The 16548-nt window shown below is 42.5% G+C and overlaps 1 protein-coding gene across 1 annotated transcript in view; it reads right to left on the bottom strand.

Annotated features, from left to right (window-relative positions):
- The window catches only part of magi1a (membrane associated guanylate kinase, WW and PDZ domain containing 1a), a 114109-nt gene that overhangs the window by 45279 nt on the left and 52282 nt on the right, over positions 1-16548 (bottom strand). Inside the window, 4 exon segments of the mRNA XM_057356995.1 lie at positions 4206-4391; positions 4719-4835; positions 13974-14074; positions 14434-14491. Coding sequence (XP_057212978.1) covers positions 4206-4391; positions 4719-4835; positions 13974-14074; positions 14434-14491 — 462 coding nt within the window.

Consider the following 16548-nt stretch of genomic DNA (forward strand, 5'->3'; position numbering starts at 1 on the left):
TGGGCTTTAACCAATTATTTAAAAACATATCTGTCATGGCTCTGCTTCATTTAGTCATGTTTTTCTTGGTCCTGTAGCAGAGCCATGACAAAGCCTTTGGTTATGTGTGGAGAGAAACATATTATTGTCCTTTTGACAATAATATGCGTTCTCTCCAGTGTCTTGTCATTGGCCCCGCCCCTCTCGTTTCCTGTATTGTCTCCCTCTCGTGTCTTATGTTCCACACCTGCCCTCGCTCGTTATCCCTCATTTGTCTTCCCTTTAAATACCCTCTTGTTTCTTTGTCTTGTGTTCGTGGATTGCGTTTGTACTGTGTATGTGAACCCTTACCGTGTGCTGTGTTTCGTGCGTTTGTCTACCTTTGTCTACCCCAAGTTCTTGCCGTGTCTGTAAGTTTGGTTTATTTCTTTAGCCTTAGTTTCTGTTTTGCCCCACAGTGGGAAGTTTTTCTTTCTCTTTTTTGAAAAGCTTTTGGTTATTGTGTTAAGTGATCCCCATCGTGGGTTTTTGTTTTGTCTTTTGTATTTATTATTAAAGTCTTGTTTTGTTAAACCCCTTCACGCCTGCCTGCAATTGGGTTCTCCACCTAGTGTTCTTGACAGAATCCACGAACCACTACTGAACCCAGCAGGCAGCCATGGACGGTGCAACTATTTCCCGGTGGCCTTGCACCTCCAATCCGGAGTGGTGGAAGGCGATCGCCTCTCAGTCCCATGCTGGAGGAGGACCATTCCCTGCTCAGCGCCAGCGCCCGGGACGTCGAGGCCAGGAAGGCGTCCGTTCCCGAGGTGCTGGTCCGTGCCTATCTGGTGGCCGGGATGGACGATCCTCCACCCTTTCTGGAGCGGGAGGAGATGGTATACCAGCCGCTCCGAGAGGAGCTAGTCAAAGGCTCCTCTCCCAGCTGCCATCGGGTCTCCTTTCGTCCCGCTCTGGTGTCCGTCCCGGAGGACCGCGTGATAGGCACCCTCACTATCGGAGGCCCAGCACCCCCGGTCCCGAGTCTGGCAGCTCCTCCACCGTCCACCAGCCTCGTGAGCAAGCGGGGGAGGTGAGCATCCTGGGGGTCCACCTCCGAGGAGTCCCAGCCGGAACCAGCCGTGCCTTCTACATCCTTCCTTCAGCCGACCTCCAGGCGGGTGGCTCGGCTGAAGAAGAAGAGGCAGCGGCGGGCAGCGCGGGCTCCTTCCCATACGGCGTCCAGTCCTGTGTCCAGTCCGGTGCAGCCGGTATCCAGTCCGGTGCAGCCGGAGTCCAGTCCGGTGCAGCCGGCATCCAGTCCGGTGATCCAGCCGGCCTTCCAGCCGGCGTCAAGCCCTGTCCAGCCGGCCTTCCAGCCGGTCCCCAGTCCGGCAGCCAAGCCGGCCCCTGGGAAACTACCAGGGTCAAAGACTGTCCCCCCAGGACTCCGCGCCCTCGAGCGCTAGGACTATTCCCCCCAACCCTTTTGGACTGCCCCCTATGGGCCCTTGTTTGGCCCCACCCCCCTCCCATGTATGTTATTTTTGTTATCGCACCCTAGTCCTGTGGTTATCCTGTCTTGTTTGCCCCTGATATTATTTTCTTTGTTTTGCCTTGTCCTGTCTGTCACTCAGTCGGTCTTGTCTCATCCGTCTACCCCTTGGTGAGCATCTGGAGGTGCTCATTAAAGGGGGGGCTTCTGTCATGGCTCTGCTTCATTTAGTCATGTTTTTCTTGGTCCTGTAGCAGAGCCATGACAAAGCCTTTGGTTATGTGTGGAGAGAAACATATTATTGTCCTTTTGACAATAATATGTGTTCTCTCCAGTGTCTTGTCATTGGACCCGCCCCTCTTGTTTCCTGTATTGTCTCCCTCTCGTGTCTTATGTTCCACACCTGCCCTCGCTCGTTATCCCTTGTTTGTCTTCCCTTTAAATACACTCTTGTTTCTTTGTCTTGTGTTCGTGGATTGCGTTTGTACTGTGTATGTGAACCCTTACCATGTGCTGTGTTTTGTGCGTTTGTCTACCTGTTCCCCGAGTTCTTGCCGTGTCTGTAAGTCTGGTTTATTTCTTTAGCCTTAGTTTCTGTTTTGCCCCATAGTGGGAAGTTTTTCTTTCTCTTTTTTGAAAAGCTTTTAGTTATTGTGTTCAGTGATCCCCATCGTGGGTTTTTGTTTTGTCTTTTGTATTTATTATTAAAGTCTTGTTTTGTTAAACCCCTTCACGCCTGCCTGCAATTGGGTTCTCCACCTAGTGTTCTTGACAATATCAATAAGTTCTTATTTCACCCCGAGATGCGAGCACCACCTTGACTGTACAAAACGTTTGGACTGCTACAAGAAAATGCGACAGCTGAGTCCTCGTGAAAAAACACTTCAAATAGTCCACTAAAAGGCCATGGAGAGTCGAAGAAATTAAATGGGTAATATTTATTTTTGGGTAGAACACGAATAAATTTCGGGTCACATTTCGGGTATGGGTCACCATATCTGACTAATAGGTCACTTTCACTTTCAAATAAAGGCAACTATTAGCTGTTCTGAAACGTTGTTCTGATTACAGCGAGTGCGAACACAAAATGGCATTCTCTATTACTGTATGCAGTTCGTCCTGTATAGGCTACATTCAGGTTAGAGATGTGTATAAATGTGTTAGTAATGTATGTGTTTGGACAAGCATTGCACCGATTTATGTTTCTGCTGGGTGTTCGACAACCTCATGTAGGATGTTGGAAGGCTTAATTTTCCCAGAGCAATGCGAGCAAGTTTTTAAATGTAATTTGTTATAGAACTTTACCACTAACATAGTCATCCATGAACAGAAAATGTGCATTTGACATCTTGAGTTGCGCAGACCGATCGGCATTCAACGCAGAGAAATTGAAGATCAAACTGCTCCATAAGCTTTTGAATCATTCTTTGAATCAACACATGCCAATACAAAACACACCAAAATACACTGATGTAGTATCATATAAAATTCGGGATCGGTGCCTCTGTCAGTGAGAGCTCTGTCATTGTTACCTTGATGTCAGCTGACTGTAGGGTGAGATTTAACTTAATAGTGAGAGTGTAAAAATGTGAAACAAATAGGCTGCCTACAAATTTCTCCATTTGATGTGGGTAACATCTGTACCTTTCATTGCACATTATATGACAGTTGAGTTTGCATGAACAGCATTTTGCATGAAATACTTATTTGTAAGCCTTGGAAAATATTTTCAATAAATTATATTCACTTCCACTCTAATGACAGGATTTAAAATTAATTATATTTAACTATTTATGATGTAGAAATGTTTATATAGGCATAAACTCAGTCTAATATATTGTAATCATCTTTGGGTAGGATATGAATTCTCTACATATCTAATCATCGTCATATCTGAGCCCAAAATGTACACTGCTTGGACTATTTCAAGATAATGAAAAATAAATACATCCAATAATTTCTACATTGTAATAAGTGTTTATTCTTGTGAGAAGATTGTATTGTTTTCATTTGCCTAAATATGAACACAAATTATTAATGACAAACCTTGTATTATACCTCTGATGGAAGCACACACGTTTAGGCCTATAAACTTACACACAATTACACACCTAAGTGAGGTGAATATAAACAGCTTTTTAGGTTTTTATTATGCATTTAGGACAGTATTGAAACTAAGTTCAAACATTCTACTTCACATCGTTTTTACTCCTTGGGAAAGTATGGTAATATTCCAACTGGCCAATCAAATCTGTTATTTGACTTTCAGTGACATGCTTTTTATTTATTTTTATTGGTATTTCACGAGACAAAACAAATATACATTTATTGAGATTACGGATTATCCAAATTCAGTGACATGCATTTAAAATTATATTTTAATAACAAATAATGTATTATTATTGTTATTATTATTATGAAGACATTTAGCCTATTGTTTTTGTGGGGGCCAGTAAGGCACCTGGAAAATGGATAGGGGGGCGCTGGCCCAAAAAAGGTTGAGAACCACATCTTTAGAGGATGATACCTCTGGAGGACACAAGGACGCAGCCTTACGAAACAGGACACAGCTTTAGAAAGGTGCATTCTGTGTGAATGGCTGGTCACAGTGCAACAGTGAAAACGGAGCCCACTGAAACAGTGTGGGGCTACGACACCGCACATTGTTTGAGCTACATTTTAAGTTTAAGTCACTTCCGTGTTGGTTTCACGAGAGAGGTCGGAAGGGTTGCCATTTGGAGAATATACTAACCTGTTTCCATTTTGCCATCCACAGCAGCAGGTCCATCTAGCACAAGACTTTTGATCTGTAAAAACTCGTCAGGTTCATCTCCACCTACTACAGTAAAGCCAAAGCCACGCCTGCTCTTCAGCAATTTAGTACTCATGAATGTCCCTTTCAGTTCAGCTGGATTACGGGTGAAGAATGGTTTACTTCCTGAAAACACACACACATAACTTTTTACTTTCCATAGACATGATGGATTTTAAATTGTACAAACTGTATATTTTATTCCGTCAACCTACCCCTAAGCTTTTGCATTTAAAATAAGCATAATTACTGTGTTAATTATTCATTTTACATTATGGGAACTGCTGGTCACCATTGGTCAGCACAATGTTGGAATCATGACACGCACATTTTTTATTAATTACTATTTAATTAAATAGTTATTAAATAGTATCATCAAAAGTAATAAATACATATATTGAGTATGTTTGTGATTGGACATAGAAACAAAAAGGACAATATAAAAATTCTCACGCTTGGGGCCCTGGGCTGGAGCGAGTTGGCTGGTCTGAGGGTCTCTGTATGTTTCCAGGTGACTTGGCACATAAGAGCCAATCGCAGCTCCAGCAGATGAGTGCTCCTCAATCCATTCTAACAAAGTAAAAAAGCATGCTTTACTTGTCTACAAGCTTTACATGCTTTATTGTACTAAGAATATGACAATATTTTTTTTTTCTGGGAAATACCACTTGCCATCTGGATGTCATTGTTGAGATGGAATAAAAAGGGCCATGTGTTTTAGGTGTACTGTTATTTTAATCAGTTAATCACTGCTATCAATTTTACCTCGTAGTGATTTTTAGATTTGTCAACATCATTTCAACCCTAAGGCTATGTTCACATTTGACTTCTTTTTTGACATGAAAAAGTTGACAATGGCGCTTTTTTAGTAAAAAAAACAACTTGCAGCGTTGTGGTTACAAATAGCAGCTGAGGGCATCTTTTGTAGCTATAATAACAGACTTGTTGCCTCGCTGCCCAATCAGGCAATGACTTCAGAGGCAGCGTTTGTGCACAAAGGCAGCTCAGAGAAACAGATTCATAGGCAGCTAAACGGAATTCTATTTGAATTATAAACAGAGAGCGTCTTTGTAATAACCAATCACATACGTATTTAGAAACGACAACACAAATTTTTGCAATCAAAAGTTATTAAAAGTGAAAAACTTTAATTCACACAAAACTATGCTCAAACCGACGTTTCGGCCGCTATTTATTTTTTCGAACCGTCAGGGTGCTGTCAATTTGGTCTAGTTTATTCTAGGTTTTTGTAGCGGAGCACTCACACTACCATGTGCTCATGCCTATTGTCTTGATTCCGCCCATTTGTTACCTTATTATTGCTTCAGTTGCTCCACCTGTTCTCCTGCCTTATTTGCTGTCCTATTTATTTTCCTTGTGTTGGCAGTCCTGTTCCAGTTCGTTGTCTTACGTTACCAATTGTCTGTCTTGCCTGCTCCTGTTTTGCCTTGTCCTCCCTAGCCATTGAAGCTACAAGTTGTGTTTTCCCCCACGGGATAGTTTTTGTTGCTTGTTTGTTTTATTTTATTAAATAAAAGCCTGAGACTTCCTGCAATTGAGTCCTCGCCTCAATCCCTTCACCCACAACCCTCACACGAACTTGCTCCTGCTCGACCAATCACCTTCCTCCCATGTTGTTATGGAAACGACAGGTGTCGCTACTCGCTTGTCAATGGTCAGATGTGAAAAAGGCACTTAACGTAGGGTGTTAAGTTTCAGAAAAGTTGAACTTTTTTCAACTTCAGAAGACACCCTGAGCGGAAGAAAAAGAACTTGGCGGTGGAGTTTAAAAAAAGCTTTTTTGAAAACACTGTTTACTCCATAGGATTAAAATGTAAAACAGATGCTGGCAGCTTCAAAAAAGAAGTCAAATGTGAACATAGCCTAATGGAATGAAAAGTACTGTGATGTTTATATTTAACCTTTGTTTTTAATTTTATAAATAAAAATATTAACTTTTAAACTTAGTTTTAACCTTATAGAAAATCTAGTTTTGTTGGCATTAAGTACAGTACCAACTAGCCTATGACATAAAGATGCATTTTAGCTGTGGGCCAGCCCTTCACAAAGTTATTAATAAAAACAGACAATTAAACAAGCAAGGTAAATTTATATGGCACATTTCATAGAAAGGTAGTAAATGCTAAATAAATGTATTTTGAAAGTGGCTACTGTTGGTGGACATATCTGATGTCAGCTACAGGTGGCATAAAGATTGCAAGCTGACTCAAGGTCTTTATACACTGAACGCGAATTAAACATTGAAATATCACACAGGTATGTCTATGATCTGACATCACTCACAGTTTGCTAAAATGCCACAACACTGCCATCGCTGTGAAAACCACAGGGGTTTAAATTTCCCAAAATGGGATACCCTTTTGTTGTTGTCATGTGTTAGTATGATTTCAGTTTTGTCCTTGTTTAACTGAAGGAAGTTTTGACACATTCAAATGTTAATTTAATCAACTGGAAAAGGGAGTCAGTTGGGCTGTATTAATTATGTGATACATTGTTTCCGCTAGGATTTGTGAAATTGAGGCGCTGGATAAGGTCACATGCTAATTAACAAATCTTTGGAAGTGGGATATTTCCCACCACATTAATGTTACTGTAACGTCTGTCAGCCGCGGTGCCCTCGTGCTCCACAAGAGGACACTCATCTCATCACCCGGACTGCCATCTCACACTACATTTCTCATAACCCTTTGCCCGGACTCGTCATCATCATTGCAGTCACCTGTCTTGTTATCTTGTGTGTATATATAGTGCCTGTGTTTCTTGTGTCAGTTGTCCGGTATTGTTTATATTGTAATGTATTTGTTGTGCCTTGGTCTCTGCCTTTGGTTTCCGTGGATATTACTTTTATATTAAATACTGTTGCTGTCAGGGATGATACCGGAGTCAAAAGCAGTTTAACAGATTTATTCCACAGGGTTAATCACAGACAGAAATGGCATGAAATCACTTCCATAAGAAGACAGAAAATATGAGGCAACCAGGGCATGGGAAAATGGCTCAAGCACTCGGCCGTAATGACCGTGGGAAAGGGTGACAAGGCCGGGACTCGCCTCAAGAGAAGAGTAGTCCGTTCATCACAATTGACGGTACTGACGCGGAGTCTCCTAAAAGGAGAAGCGTTAGTCCAACAGTCCCGTTTGAAGACGTTTGGCGAAGAGAAGTCCGGCAGAAGATAATCTCCCCACCGGGAGAGAACTCACTTCAGCGTCCCAAGATTGGCGTGGGGGTGAGGTCCAGCAGCTGTGGTCGCTGGGGTAAACAGGGTAGAGAATGCAGACACCCAGTAGTGGTAATGGCACTGGAGCCAGACAGGACAAATGGTGAGCACTGAGTAACAAGACAAGATAGCAGGGTTACAAGGCAAGGTATCACGACTAGTGTGGAAACTAAATTTCCGGACAAGATATTAAAGAGGGTCTAAGACCGGCTATGCTTGTGCAGCAAACACTACCGGGTGTCTGCATTTTCTACCCTGTTTACCCCAGCTGCTGGACCTCACCCCCACGCCAATCTTGGGATGCTGAAGTGAGTTCTCTCCCGGTGGGGAGATTATCTTCTGCCGGACTTCTCTTCGCCAAAGGTTCGAGGCTCCTGGGTTGCTGTGCTGTCTTCTGCTGCCGTGGGTCCAGGTTCGGACAAGCAAACTATGGCTGTACTGCCTTCGTCTCCTTTGAGGAGTCTCTACGCTAACGGACTAACGCTTCTCCTTTTAGGAGAATCCATGTCAGTACCGTCAATTGTGACGAACGGACTACTCTTCTCTCAAGGCGAGTCCCGGCCTTGTCACCCTTTCCCACGGTCATTACAGCCGAGTGCTCGAGCCATTTTCCCAAGCCCTGGTTGCCTCATATTTTCTGTCTTCTTATGGAAGTGATTTCATGCCATTTCTGTCTGTGATTAACCCTGTGGAATAAATTTGTTAAACTGCTTTTGACTCCGGTATCAACCCTGACAGAGGGAAGCAATACATGAAACGAGAGGGGCGGGGCCAATGACATCAGAGCAAAGACGGACTACCTGTCACATAAATGCTAAATTTACAATACTTGGTATTTAATGCTAAACTTACATCACACGATAGCAGTTTGAAGTTATGGCTGCACTCAGTGACTTTGATTGGAGGTAGCTGGGTGGGTGTTGTAGGGAGTGGGGGGGCTTGTTGGTTGTGGTTCGGGGCGTTTCATTTGTTGGGACTGTGTGGGTCTGGTCTGGTTGGTCTTGTTTTGTGGTCGATGTCGGACAACAGAGGAATAAAGTTAATTATGCCATTACTACTTTTCCCTGGTTGTTCCTCTGTTGTCTGTTGTTGATCGCGGAATGGGACCGGGTTGGACCTGCACGGTTTCGGCAGGTGGGGCTTCCTGGGTCGCGGCTCGTGGGCTCTCCCTGTTCTTCGTGGACATTGCTCGGTGGCTTTGGTCGGGGTCACTGAGTGCAGCTATGACACGTCAGAGGAGATCTGGCCCTCCCGGCTGAGCCTGGTTTCTCCCGAGGTTTTTTTTTCTCCATTATTCATCATTGGAGTTTGGGTTCCTCGCCACAGCAGAGCAGTGCAGTGTTGGCTTGCTCACCGGGAGACTGCATTTATTTATTTATTTATTCATTTACTTATTAGATATTATTTATTATAATGATCTTGCTTGGTCTATAAACACCATGCACTGTGCTGTGTTTTACCTTTCTGTGTTTTTCTTAATTGCTCCTGTAAAGCTGCTTTGGAACAATGCACATTGTGAAAAGCGCTATATAAATAAAATTGAATTGAATTGAATTGACAAGACACGAGAAAGCACATGGAATGTCAAAAAGGTAAACACCCCATGGCTTCTCACACTAAACATAAGGCTTTGCCTCACTCTGCCACAAGACCAAGAAATCCATAACAAGATAAAGCAGAGTCGTGACAGTTGCATTTGGATCCTACTTGACCATCTCATCATTACAGAATACCGGACCTGAGAATGGATCCAGCAGCAGTATGGCCAGCAGGAGCTCACCTGCTAATGTTGCGCCAGGGCTGTCGCTCCCTTGAGGATCATACCCGGGTCTTTTTGAACCCATCTCTTCAATCAGATTTTCCAGATAAGTCACTCAATGTCTTCTACCGGTGCAGTCTTAATGATCCTCTGAAAACTCAGCTTGCCAGTTATGATCCTCAAGGGAGCTTTCAACATTTTGTGGAGCAGGCCTTGTTACTGGGTGGTTCCCCTTTCACTGTTGGCGAGGTGGAGGAGGACGTCTCCCTTAAAACAATTTTGGGGGGGGCAGTAGACCTCAGGTTCCGCAGGCCATGGAGCCAGGCCCAGCACGGCAGCCTACAGTTCCCACGTTGATGGTGGCCAGCACAATCAGCAACATGGCCGCCAAGCCAGAGTCTCCAGCCATCATGGCCACCAAGCCAGAGTCTCCAGCCGTCATGGCCACCAAGCCTGGTGATGGTTGCTGCGTTGGGGTGTGTTTGGGCTGTGCACTGCTCTACCGTTCGTGAGGCTATTGATGAGCTGGCCACTCTAAATTTCCCCAAGCCGGTCCCATCTGGCATTCCAGAGGTCTTCAAGCCGGTCCCGTCTGGCCTTCCAGAGATCTTTGAGCCAGTCCCGTCCGGTCTTCCTGTGTTCTTCGAGCCGGTTCCGTCCGGCGTATCTGAGTTCCCTACCTCGTCCAAGATGGACTCCTGTGATCTTCCTGAGATCCCTGCCTCCGTGGCTTCCAGCCCAGCCTGCCGCCTCCCTGGCCACCTCTGCTCCGCAGCCCAGGTCCTGTTCCCCTTCACGGGCCTGGCCCTCCATCCCGCCCCCTGTTCTGTCTCTGCTCCTCCGCCCTCCTGGACTGTTGTTTTGGGGCGTCTGGAATCCGCCCTTAGAGGGGGGGCTATATAACGTCAGTCAGCCGCAGTGCCCTTGTGCTCCACAAGAGGGCACTCATATCATCACCTGGACTGCCATCTCACACTACATTTCCCATAACCTTTTGCCCGGACTCGTCAGCCATCATTGCATTCACCTGTGTCTTGTTATCTTGTGTGTGTATATATAGTGCCTGTGTTTCTTGTGTCAGTTGTCCGGTATTGTTTATATTGTAATGTGTTCGTTGTGCCTTGTTCTCTGCCGTTGTTTTCCATGGATATTACTTTTATATTAAATACTGTTGCATTTGGATCCTACTTGACCATCTCATCATTGGTTACTAATGATTTAGTAGCATTAAAACATTTGTAGGGTTTTAGCCTGGCCACATGTTGGATAAAAGGGTGATGCAAAGCTCCTCTGTCTCTAAGAGTCACACTCCAGAGGCAGCAGGGGACAAACGGAACACTCTCGGCTCCAAAGTTCTGAGGGGAGAGGGAAGATTAACCATCACTCCCAAATGGTTATCTCACCTCAACCCCAGCAGGACAGTTTATAATTCTCAACCCTAACTTCAAAGGGACTGCACGTGGAGAACGAAGCCCTCACCCATGTTGAGAGACAGCAGATGGCCTGGATAACACCAGAGGACCTTCCAATACCCAACACACCTTGGAAGGGTATTCTCTAAAAGAAGCCACAATAAACTGTCCAAACTGTATATATACACTCACCTAAAGGATTATTAGGAACACCATACTAATACGGTGTTTGACCCCCTTTCGCCTTCAGAACTGCCTTAATTCTACGTGGCATTGATTCAACAAGGTGCTGAAAGCATTCTTTAGAAATGTTGGCCCATATTGATAGGATAGCATCTTGCAGTTGATGGAGATTTGTGGGATGCACATCCAGGGCACGAAGCTCCCGTTCCACCACATCCCAAAGATGTTCTATCGGGTTGAGATCTGGTGACTGTGGGGGCCATTCTAGTACAGTGAACTCATTGTCATGTTCAAGAAACCAATTTGAAATGATTCGAGCTTTGTGACATGGTGCATTATCCTGCTGGAAGTAGCCATTAGAGGATGGGTACATGGTGGTCATAAAGGGATGGACATGGTCAGAAACAATGCTCAGGTAGGCCGTGGCATTTAAACGATGCCCAATTGGCACTAAGGGGCCTAAAGTGTGCCAAGAAAACATCCCCCACACCATTACACCACCACCACCAGCCTGCACAGTGGTAACAAGGCATGATGGATCCATGTTCTCATTCTGTTTACGCCAAATTCTGACTCTACCATTTGAATGTCTCAACAGAAATCGAGACTCATCAGACCAGGCAACATTTTTCCAGTCTTCAACTGTCCAATTTTGGTGAGCTCGTGCAAATTGTAGCCTCTTTTTCCTATTTGTAGTGGAGATGAGTGGTACCCGGTGGGGTCTTCTGCTGTTGTAGCCCATCTGCCTCAAGGTTGTGCGTGTTGTGGCTTCACAAATGCTTTGCTGCATACCTCGGTTGTAACGAGTGGTTATTTCAGTCAAAGTTGCTCTTCTATCAGCTTGAATCAGTCGGCCCATTCTCCTCTGACCTCTAGCATCAACAAGGCATTTTCGCCCACAGGACTGCCGCATACTGGATGTTTTTCCCTTTTCACACCATTCTTTGTAAACCCTAGAAATGGTTGTGCGTGAAAATCCCAGTAACTGAGCAGATTGTGAAATACTCAGACCGGCCCGTCTGGCACCAACAACCATGCCACGCTCAAAATTGCTTAAATCACCTTTCTTTCCCATTCTGACATTCAGTTTGGAGTTCAGGAGATTGTCTTGACCAGGACCACACCCCTAAATGCATTGAAGCAACTGCCATGTGATTGGTTGATTAGATAATTGCATTAATGAGAAATTGAACAGGTGTTCCTAATAATCCTTTAGGTGAGTGTATATATATATATATATTCCTCTTGCATGCTATTCCTATAACTAGTCTACCTGTAACCTTATACATGTTCAGGTTGTTCCATATCTTGTGTGTATTCATTTTCTAGAGTTAATGGCTGACTGATGAATTCTTGTGTGCATGTTTAGTACCGAAATCAGTCTCTTTAAGTTTCCTGCACAATGATGTATAGAATGTGAACCCGTCGTGCATCACATGTTTTTTATAATAACTTTAGTTAATTAGTTAAATTTGGCATCCTGCCATAAACATGCAAATAAGGCATGGAGAAAGAGACAAAGAACGAATTTCCCGCTCACCGATGGCTGCTATACATTGGCCCATTGACCCGCTGAGGGTGTGGCGCGTATGAGCTTAAGACCAGCATCCTGCGACTCATTCTTTGCTCAGCTCGGCAGTTCAACTCCCCTGGGACCTGTCTCATCTCTTTGAGATTGACTTTCCGGCAAATTACTTCGGCAAACTTCGTTGAACACTCCGATCTCTGGAAGAACTCGGCGAATTTCCTCACGGCAATCCAGCAGCACTCTCTCTCTCTCAATGTGCACTGGAGTTCTCATTGGCTCAGCAGTCAAAGCAAGTATAAATATTCAACAATGCGCCTAAGTTAGCCCCTTAACTTGTTAAGGTGAATTTCGCAAGAGAACTGATGTTTTGTGCAGGAGTAATTTAATATTGCCATTCTTTATACTATTTGTCTTTTCCATACTTTCCTCTTTTAATGTACGAATGTTTCAGCGTGTATGTTTTTGTTAGTTATATGTTACTTTTATGTTTTTTGTGCACCGTAGTTTTTAGATAATAAACGTTCACCTGTATTCCCATTTGTTTGATTCTGTGTAACTGCTCGCAAGCAAGTCACTTCTACTGCTCATCTTGTTACCGGCTCACAAGTAGTACCGTGCGAAGAGGGTTACTATCCGAGGCCTGGATACTGTACCTCTTAAGAGTTAGAATACGACTCCACTGATCATTCGCTGGACGAATGTATTGGGGGGGGGGTGTTATTTCTGATTCTGCTGCATTGGGTAAATGCTACTGAATACACATAGTTGATAGCACTCAACTGTGCGTATTCGCCCTTTGAGTTAAAATTGATAATTTCCCTGAGATGCAGTACACATTACAGGTATCTTTTAACATTAATTATCGAATTTCCGAGAGCACACTTGAAAAAGTCGCTAAATATAGTGAAACAAGTGCAAACTTCGCAATAATGGCTGGACAAATTGGGAATGAATGGGAAATAGTGAGTCACTGTAGTCGTGGTGGGGTGGATTTTTGCTGTGAGAAGACCTTCCCTTTTAAGTATAACTTGAACCATTTAAGGACTAAGTGTAAAAGTATGGAATGCAGTATGGAGCTAAACAGGAGCCAAAATTTAACCTTTAAGGACTTTCATAGAAATGTTTTGTCAATTGTTTTGTAGACATTACTGTAGATACAACCCTTCGTGGTAAGGGCAATCACTGTAAAATTAAGAACCATTATACGTGTCTGGTGGTAAACTCAACTGAAAGGTTACATATAGGCCATTTTCAAGATGTAAACAACACTGGTCCAGATGCACTTCCTGTTTCTTTTTTCACACTACACAAACGTTAAAACGCAAATACAAACGGAAGAACATTTAGGACAGAATCAAAATGTTAAACAAACATCTTTAAGACTTAATTAAATATGTGTGCTCCTGCGAGTGCATCTTGTTTACATCTTGCAAAAAGGTCTATATACAATGATAAATGACCAATATGTACACCAAATAGCTTAATTTATCATTTTTAAATGCTATTTTAAATTATAAATGCTATGTCAACATCATGTAAAGTATAAAAACTGAAATCAGTGTATACAGAAAGTAAAAATGGTACACACCTCTGATGTAGCGCCCACCTTCAGGTGACTGGGTTTCGAGTTGGTTCTTACGTCGGGCCTCCAGCAATGGATTCTCATACTGAGTCTTACGATTAACATGACTGAGAAGACAGAGAGAGTCAGTGATTTTTTTTCTGGATGCTCAATCTAACATAGCTGTTTTAGAGTTGTAAATATCTGTTCCAACAATAATTCAATTGTAATTTTTATACTTTAACATCAACAACCTATCCTAGACAAATGCTATATATTGAATACATAATTAAATAATGATTCAGTATTAATTGTTTTAACAATAATCTTGATGTCATCTAATAATCTTGAATTATGTTGCTATAAATAAAAAATAATCAAATAATGACTAAGTACAACATGTGTAAATGTAACTGATTAAATGCATGTCATTAGAAATCTTGTTGTCAGACCAGATCGATAATAATTACTTGATTCGGACACTTACTCAACATAATATACTCCATACAATGGGTCTTCAATCTTCTCCCAGCCAGGGGGCAGTTCTGACACAGACATGGGACGATTGAGAGATATCAAAATTTCAAAATTGTTTTTTAGTATTGTCTCTGAGCACAATTGTAAAAATGTGCTTTGGTGTGTGCTTTAAAAGTTTTTCTTATAACAGTGTTATAAAAAATTGTTTGTATGTACTGTATCAGTCATTTGTTTTTAGTAAGTGTTCCCACAAATTTTTGTTTGCAGGGAAACTTGTGCACCATGGGTACATTGGGTAAGGACACAATGTACAACAAAGACTATCACAGTTACGAGCATATTACCTACATAATGTAGCTTGGTAAAACTTTTTTTTTAGCTATGATTGTGCTAGTGATGGGTGCTAAAGCCTCAGAGACAGCATGATATTATTAATTTGCTTGCTGACATTTGATAAAGGTAAATAAAATGATTAGACTTGGTGATCTGGAAGCATATTGGTAGCTATTTTCAATTTGAAATGCAATACGCAAAATGGCAAAGCAGTATGTAAAATGACAATGCAATTGTGTATTTAAATATACATTTTAAATAACATATGTGCAACATTAAGTGCAAAATGAAAATAAAAATTAAATTATATCAATTACATTTGTCAGTTCCTACACTAGTTTTATTGTTATTTAAATGGTTATTTTTAACGCTCTTTAAGTTGCAAAATTAAAATGAAAATGCATTCCCCGGATTGATTATATATGTTTAAGATAGTCAAGCAAAACTAGCAAAATGAAAATTCAAATGTTATTTTCCCTAAATGCATTAACATTAACAGGTTGAACATTTGGGATTGCATTTTCATTTACACACAAGCCTATTGGACTTGGAATGTGGACTTGAAAATGCATTTTGAGCTGGCCACGACCCCTCCCCGGTACAGCGTCATTGTGTGAAGCCGGAACCAGCATCGCTCGTTACGTGCATGGATGTGCAGCTGCAGAGCTGATAAAAACATTAAATCGCATGCACACGAATTGGAGCACAAAGACAAAAATTACTTATAATCTTAAAAAACACTACATGTCTCTAGACGATAGAACTAGTAGCTACATTGCTAGAACATCTCGTAGAGAATTCTCTGCCTTATCAAGTGGTGAGCTCGCCTGTTGAATGTCTCATAATCACTATAAATTGACTTTTCATATGCATTTTCATCATGAACACATTCAGTATTTTGATTATTGTCTTTTTTGTCACAACATCTTCACACAATCGTTCGGAAATGGTCATTTTGTGAGACCACTCTTCAGTAACTGTACAATCACAAACGCGATCCATCCACGTGAAAAAACACCTGTCTGTACTGTGCTACTTTCGTGCTGGAGGCAGTGTAAGGGGAGAGATTATGCACAAATATACATAAACATTGCCAAAGTGGAGATCTGCCCTTACGAAAATTAATCTTGTTTTCTATGGCGTTATTTTAATGACAAATGTCGCGAGTGCATTATTACAAGGCGAGAGCGCATTCTTGTAATACGAGCGCGCGAATCTCTCCGCTCGCACGCCGATTTCCTTTGCTCGTGCACAAAACTGGACGCGCGCTTTCAATTATACGCTGCTCTCTTATGAATTTTCTCTCCTCTCGCTCAGTGAACGTGTGCGCACTCAAAATGCGTGCCGTGCATCCACGAATCCTTTGGTACTCTTGCTATCGATAGGTCCGCCTGTGTGTTCCAGGCATTATAGGCTGTCAAAAGTAGTCAACCAATCAGGGATAGGCTTCCACGGCGGGCCAATGAAAACGCGACCTTTTACATGGCATCTTATTGGTTGAAAGTGACTCGACGTTTTCAACGAAGCGAGATGGATCCACCACGTTCTCAGGTAACAATATTAATATATTTGATGCAACATTATTAGTCAAATGTGTATTAGAAATGAACGGGGCATTAGGATGCTTTGTAGGCTACATATAAACATCAGTTTAACTACCATGTTATTCAGACAAAACAGGCCAACACCCTCAAGTTCATGTGGTCCTCATGCATGTCCTACACTAAACATAATATTGTCAAAATAGTACTAAATTGATTACCGAACAATTTAGATTGGTGTCTTAAGTTAG

Source organism: Triplophysa rosa, linkage group LG17 (assembly GCF_024868665.1).
Source record: "Triplophysa rosa linkage group LG17, Trosa_1v2, whole genome shotgun sequence".
Classification (NCBI taxonomy): domain Eukaryota; kingdom Metazoa; phylum Chordata; class Actinopteri; order Cypriniformes; family Nemacheilidae; genus Triplophysa; species Triplophysa rosa.